The following is a 7561-nucleotide window of genomic DNA, read 5'->3' on the forward strand; positions in this document are numbered from 1 at the left end:
TGATGCGGCTTACATCTACTCGTATGTACGAGCCTGCTATTAAGGGCTTCGATCGTGCCTGGAGGACCCTGTCCGGAATAACAATGACTTCTAGAAGAGAGAATCGACAAGAGGCGAGGTTAATGACCTACCTATTGCAGGCCACGCACGCACGTACGCACGTACATGTAGAGATTGTTGCCTGCTCAAAGCGTCGCTGACTAGGGGTCTTGGGTTAGGTGCATGTATGTCGACCCTTGCATATTACATGCCATGTAGATACGGAGAAGAGCGCAAGCGCAATACGTACGGCCGCGGCAGATCTGCGTCAGACAGCCAGGCCTCGGTCTGAAACATTACCTACTTACCTAGGTATAAGATGATATACAGACTCGATTGCGAATATGCATAGCGCGCATGTAAGCCAAGCGTCGCAAACGCCGTCTCTGAGGATTCGGCCAAGGCTGACTTTCCAACCAAAGAACTGCGGCTCATCAAGGCGCAGAGCAGAGAGAACTCAAGCCACGACGTCCGGCCCGGCTATCGAGGAGAGTTTGTCGGGACAGTCGAACCAGCCACGCAGCGGAGTGGCTTGAAAAATTTCGCCGGTGGAAAGACTTCAGGAATCCTTTGTAAGAATTGAGGCGTTTGAGCCGCGGACCGCGCTGGTCCTTTGCCAATGCCCAAAGCAGAAGCACCCATAACAAGCTCCATGTCTGTATTGGGACAGGCAGATGGCCTCGGAGAATTTCCAACGGCGTGTCCGGCCAAGGTGAAGGAAAACATTTCGGGGGTGTCCGAATAGGTAGGCAACACAGATGCTCTGACGGTCTGTTGACGGCGATGCGCCGATATTTCGAGGGGATGTCGGTGTCGGTTATAGAAGCACATGGATCAATGAGTACAGTATTGCTTTGCGCGCTGAAAGAAACGTTGCAGCTAGTACCATAATAGCCCCCGAGTCCCAGGGTAAAGACAGGCATATATCGCTTGTTTTCAATCTTTCATGCAGGACATATAACTGTAATACCCGTACTTAGCCAAGCAACGGCGAATATGGGTGCGGCATGTCCTTGTTCTGGCAAGTGGAAACTGTATCACAATGGCATAGCCGCCATGGAGTTGAGCAACATGGATCAGTGCCATATGACGAGATTGGCAACTCCGGCATCACAGCGCTTTGGCCGTCTGGGGATCTGTGTATGAAATACAGGCTCTCTGCTGCAGACACGGCGAATCGGCATGCCTGTACCGAATACTACAGTACACTTTGATGCCCAGAGAGCGACATCGACAGTTCAATAGGCGAGAAAGCGGCGGGAAGTGGGCGGAGTGTTTTGATGGAGCTAGAAGTTCGGCGAAGTCCTGGAGAAGACATCATTTTCTAACCGAAAAAAAAACATGGGGAGCTCGAGCCAACAAGTTTCGAGCTGCTGATATTGAATCAAGGACGGGCGGCAGCTCTGCACGTACGATGCCTTGGATGCCTATGTACCAGTTAGGTAGGCAGGCCGATAGTAGCGTGTGGCGAGTGATGGCGCTGATGTGATGCCTATGTCAACTGAAGATCATAGCCTGTATTCCGTCTGCGGCGACAGATGCATAACTGTGTACTCGTATGCAGGACAGGCGAGATTCTGTAGTGATATCGTGACGCCCCCACGTGTGCCATCTCATGAATCTCGCATGGCTGAAAGTTGGGGGCCATGGAAAAACTAGATTCAAGACAAAACCCACATGGCAGCCCCGGGAGAAAAAAAAGAAAGAAGAAAAAAGCTGAGAATTCTCCTAGCGGGCTGGGATCAGGCCCGGTACGTACTTGATAGTTATCAAAAGCTGATGTGCTAGGCCAGTTTGTTGATTGCTTTTGACTCAGGACGGTGGGGGGCGAATGGAGGTTGTTTGCAAAGATGGAGAGATCACGTTGGACAAAAGGTGGAATTGGGGGCGGTCTGCACCGTCCTGTCATGACAAGAGTGTAGCAGGTACTGCGACAAGCGTGTGGAGATGGCGGAGTCGCCTAGTACTCATACAAGTGCTTGAGTAGGGTATCCATTGCCTGGAGACACGAAGCGGTAAAGATTAAGCTAAAGACTCAAGTTGAAATTATATCAGTTATAGGCAATTCGTAGTGCCGTCGAGAGAAGATATGGAGCCGGGGAATGGAGCCTTATACAGGCAGCAGAATTGCTGCAAAACTGCCGAAACAACGTGCACAGTCGCAGCAACAGCACCGGTGATGCGGCCTGCAAACGCCGGTCTCACGGGTCAAACTACTGACCACTAGGTGGTTCTTCGTACCATATCTGTGGAATTAATGTTTCCTTCATTTGTTGGATGCAGCAACATAGACTGACACATGCGTCGCGCCCCAACTGCAGCATTACATTGACGCACTCTGTTAGGTATAGGTATCGTCTCCCTCCCGAAGCAGCCAATGAGAGGCTTCTAGGTGCCGCAATAGGGAAGTGAGTGCTTCTCTCCTAACGGCTCCTGGACACGGGCAGGGTTTTGGAAATAACAACATAATATAGCCTTCAACTGCTTTGGGTGCGTGCTCTGTTGCGACTGGCTCAGAGTCACTCGCACGCGCTCAAAACTAAGGCACTCAACTCCTCACTAGCAGTGCTCCCCCAACCACTTGGTTTGCTTGTGCTCTATTGCACGGAGCACTGGGCTGAGTCGAGAGCCGAACAGGGTTCTGCCGTGCGTGAGAGCCAAGTGCGAGTAGGTACTTGTCCCATACGCCTACTGCACAGGCAAGGCAAGGTATCCGACAGGGGGGCGTGGGTGTACATGTAAGAGAGAGCAGCTTGCAGATCCAATAACGTGTGCTCGGTACTGGGCCAAGCCAAGCTTCGTTTCCTTGCCTTCTTTCTTGGCCCGAACTCCTATTCTGCTTCTCTTGCGGCAGATTTGGCCTCTCCACCCTCTTGGATGCGGAATCTGTCGGCTCCTGGCACGGGAAGCCCTTTAGAAGGCATTAGAATGGCAAAAAGAAGGCCGACTGGTTCGTTGCAGGGGGCGTGTGTGTGTCTGCGAGACAGGGTGCCAGGGGTTGGTTGGCTCTCTGCGATTTGGGGGAGTGCATGCGCAACACATGGCAAAGTACTCGCAACCTGGCTGCACACGAGCGGATCTTGGTTTGCTCTCGAACTGCCATTTGGGCGGCTGGACGAAGCTAGCAGCCCATTACTAACGAGTCTCGTGTACCAGTTACCTTTTGGGGTGCCGGGAACATGGATATTGCTGGAATAAGGCGGGTTTGGGAGCCAGAGCTGGATACGATTCGGCCTCAATTGCTGGCATCGCCGTTTCAGATGAGATGCGTCAGATGGATCCTGATACATGAGCGCACCATAAATAGAACCATTGGCAATCTTGGACCCGAATCCATCGAGCTGCTAACGGGCGACTACTGCTCGCAAGCGCCTTGTCGACACTTACACAGCGACAGCTCACCGCCGAAATGCGCCAGGGCATGGATGGATGGATGGGCTCAATGACTGTCATGCCGTACCAGCGCAGTTAGCGCTTGTGTAGAATCGAATTGATTGCGATTGATGCGGTGTGCTACCGGAACCAATCCAATAATGAAACCATCGGATGCTCCGGACGGCCTCAACGCCTAGACAGAGGCGTGTCGATGCTATCGACGTTGCATTGTTTTGCAGCCGGCAGTTCAAACCCGACTCGTGGATTTGCTCTCTTCCTGTTTTTTTCGTTTGCAAACCCGATCCACCGACCAGAAACTCGGCCATCACGAACATCAGGCCACTCTTTTATTACCGACCGTTGCAACTGATTCACGATCCATGGACAGTTGGAGTTGGGGAAAAAAGCAAAAAACTGGCCCACGGCCCACAATAAGCCCAAAAGTCTATTTATTGACACGCCATTTCGCCCGCGTGCAAGGCGAAAAGCATGTCACATTTTGCGGATTACTGATTATTGGGAAAGCTGTGGAATATTCATGTATCCGGCACTGTCGACGGGCGGTGGTTAATATATGGTGCATGCCGTAGGATTTGACAAGTAACCGTCAGCGACAGTGATGGAATCATGCTAGCGGTATCAGGCATTGTGCTCGTATGCTCTGGACAAGGACAAGCAGTTAGGTACTTTGTACGTGTAGCTGGCGATTTGTGCCACTCCTCCGTACATGCATTCTTTGTGTCCTGTATCACGGCCGGTAGCCTGTACTTTGTTGGATGGCGCACATAATCCACATCCCACGGCTGTTGGATGTACTTATCGCACGTGTCACGGCAAATGCCATGTGGCCATCTTCGGATAATAACGAGAGGGAGCGAAGGCGAGATTCGGCCGGCATACCTGAGCCACGAACAGCTCGTATGTCGGGACAGGATAGCCCGGCCACTACTAAGATTAAAAGATGCGAAAAAAAGGCCCTTACATGGTGCGCTCCGTATGCTTGCATGAAGAGTTGCAAGGTACCGCTGCCAATCTGCCAGTAAGGTTAATAAACTTGTGACTAACAAGAATGATTTCTGAGTGTTGTGCTCGCAAGTCCTTTTGTTGGGCTGAGGAGAGAGAGTGAAGGAGAGAGAACGTTTCAATGACACCACCCCGACTCCGTCCATTCAGGCAGTTTCTCGCAATCAACTAACCAACTGCAAGCAAGCATTCATGTTGTCAAGGGACAAGCCGAAGCCCGGCAGTTCAAGGAGCAGCCTACTTACAAGCTTCGCAGAAGCGAGCAACCCTCCTTTTCCTGCCGTGCAACCACCTCGCGTGTCTATTGGCACTGCGGCTGCCCTTTTTCGGCTGTGTGAGCCCTTTTGCTCGACTCAGCAGGCAAATCGTCAAGTCGACTTGTTGAGATAAACGTCATGAGCCGAATGCAACTGCGGCATCTTAGTACAGAGTACACGCACACGTACGAGGACGCGATAATGGGTAATACCACCTCCATCCTTCCACCCGAGGCGCAAACAAGTGCACAAGTCCAGTCCAGTAAAAGGCTGAGATCCAATCGAAGCTCCCTGGCATCCCGTCTTGCACACGCCCCTCCTTCTCCTCTTTTCCCTAGTCCGACAGGGAATAACTCGCTTTTGGGGCTGGCTCGCTTTGCCAGACACCCCGTGGTGCATCTTCACAAAACACGTGGCAAAATGCGATATCCACCAGTTCAAGGTGCCTCCTTTTCCCGTTCTGCCGGCCTCCACCGCCTGTCTCATTGGCGGGTCGGGCACAGCAGCTTTCCAAAGTTCTCTTACATGCATAGCGGGGCCCGAGGGAGGCGAGATGACTGGCTGCAACCACCTGCAAACCCTGTCGAGCACAGCCCCGTTACTGAGGTTTCTTTCTTTTGGCACAAAGCACGTACTCGTACTGGTACCGAAGGGCCAAGCAGCCGCCGTTGACGATTTTTGTCGGGGTTACAGTAGAAGCAGCAGATGTTAGCGCCCTTCTTTCCCGCCACGGCCTTGCGTCATGGGATGACATATCCCGCCAAGGTCAGGCTCGTCAGTGGCATCGCCAACTGAAAGCTCTCGCATTGAGACACTGCTGATTTGGCTTTGGCTTTTGCTTTTCCATTGCTGAGCGGAGGGTGTAAGATGTTTCGCCTCTCTGCCTATAGTAGTATTTTGTTTTCTTTTCAATTGCTGCTTGCGAAAAGTGGCGTCAATAGCTGAGCGAGAAAGCTTCTGTTTTCATTACGGTTTTTTATCGCAAAGCAGGGTGACCCTGGAATTCCAACACTTATCGCGACAAGAAACTGATTCATTCGCAGCCCACAAGAGCTTACAGCAGCTTGGACCACCGCCCTGCTCCTCTTTTTCGCTTTCTCATTTTGCTTGCTGCAGATGATGACAAAATGGTCGTCGTGGAACCAAAGGCGCCCTGTACCCAGGGGGAGGTACACACACAGTCGCGCCTCGGAATTCCAGAATCGAGGCTATCGTTCAAGGTTCTACGGAAAGTGGCAGGATTGTTAGATCTGCCACGTGGAATGCACACATGAAGCCAGGTTTTGCATCTAACGGGAACCATGGGCGCTGTGGAAGCGCCCTTGCAAGGTGCAGAATCACTGTGGCGCCCGTCCACAGCCCACACAGGCGCATCTTGGAGCCATTGAGAGTCGGTGAAGCGTATCCACCTCGCTCAAACTTTGGTCCGGCCAGAGCCATTGTCTCAGCATAAGCATTTCTAGCTCTTCATCGCTCTCGCCTTTGCCTAGAGCCTCGGTTCGGCTGTCGGGGCATGGCTTTCTTCTTTAACAGCGCTGAACGAATCCTACTTGGGGCTGGTCGCGAGAGACGGAGAGAATAAGCTCATCGTCAGCTGCTTGGCATATGGCTAAGCAAGCAGTGCCATGGATGGCGGCTTACTGCATATTCAACTACAAGCTACATGTAATTGAGAGCGGAGGTCGAGCCAAGGAATCCATCCATATCCACCGCTGTGTTCGGCCGCAAACGGGCTTTTCGCACGTCACAGCATCGGCCGCTCACTCATACGGCCGATACCCGCCCAGACCCGGCGGAGGCAGGGGTTACACTCGACGCATGACTTCTCGTTCTGGCGATTGAAATCATGCCAGATACCAGCATGCAGGTGTGTGCATACGGGCTTACAAAAGTATTGGAGGACGGCACAGTCACTCTGTGGGGAAACACTGCCGGGGGCGGAGGATTCGCATGCGGAGTTCAGGCCCGAGACACGTTTTTGTTGGCGGCTTCGCTGCCTCGCCTCCTCTCCCGAGACGAGCCAAAAGACGCAAAGAGCTCGCGTGGCAGCAGTACAGTAGCACGACTAGCCACTTGGCCGCTCTCCCCGCAATCATATCACACCAGTACCGTCGTCGACAAGCTATGCCTTACCAACTTGCTTACATATCCGTCCATTGACAGAACGACCGATAGATGATGGCACTCTTCTCCACTGATGTGACATGCCGCATTCATCATCTCGATTCCCGAGTAGGATGAGAACGAAAAGGGTTCTCAGTGGCAAGCGAATTGGTGACAGATGGAATAACGCCCGCGCGGGTATGCTTTCCAAGGTGGCAGAAGGGTTTATTTACTAACTACGCCAAGTGGCAACCCGCGAGCCGAAGGTGATTTTCGAAGCTTGTTCCTGTTGAAAATATAGTAGCCTCGGCCTCGATATCCGTCCGCATTCCTGTGTAGAACGCCAACTATCGGATAAGACGAATGGCGAACTGATCCATTGCATCCGATTGCCTGCCTCTGGTATCAGTCACACGATGCATGATTCACGAAGGTGGCAATGTTGTATGCAGCTTGTTTTCGAAAGCACATCACATACCTTGGTAGGTAAAAGTGACCTACCCTACAAACCTGGGTTTTCCGAGAGAAATCCGGACTCCGACTGCAATATCGTTGATGCGCTGTGCGCCCCGAGAAATGCATAACCATGGATTCAATTCATTGCATGCCTTTACCTGCCCCTAGCGCGGAAAGAATATCGGGAAGAATCCAAGCCTGACTCTACCAGCCTTGGCATTAGTACTAGCTACAGCATGCCTGTCGCATTTCAACACTCAAATACGAGCTCGGAGCCGCAGGGTCTTTTCAGCCCGTCAATGGGACAA

The 7561-nt window shown here is 52.3% G+C and overlaps 1 protein-coding gene across 1 annotated transcript; it reads right to left on the reverse strand.

Moving 5' to 3' along the window:
- Positions 1–3933: 3933 nt before the first annotated feature.
- M431DRAFT_529255 (hypothetical protein) lies at positions 3934–5448 on the reverse strand (the record flags this gene model as incomplete). The annotated part of the gene is made up of 7 exons (XM_024920760.1): positions 3934–4217; positions 4315–4359; positions 4397–4447; positions 4480–4523; positions 4683–4767; positions 4884–5265; positions 5330–5448. 7 exons carry the CDS (start codon positions 5446–5448, stop codon positions 3951–3953), a joined length of 993 nt encoding a protein of 330 aa, XP_024776048.1. The 3' UTR covers positions 3934–3950.
- Between the last annotated feature and the right edge of the window lie 2113 nt (positions 5449–7561).

The sequence above is a fragment of the Trichoderma harzianum genome (assembly GCF_003025095.1).
Source record: "Trichoderma harzianum CBS 226.95 unplaced genomic scaffold M431scaffold_4, whole genome shotgun sequence".
Lineage (NCBI taxonomy): Eukaryota > Fungi > Ascomycota > Sordariomycetes > Hypocreales > Hypocreaceae > Trichoderma > Trichoderma harzianum.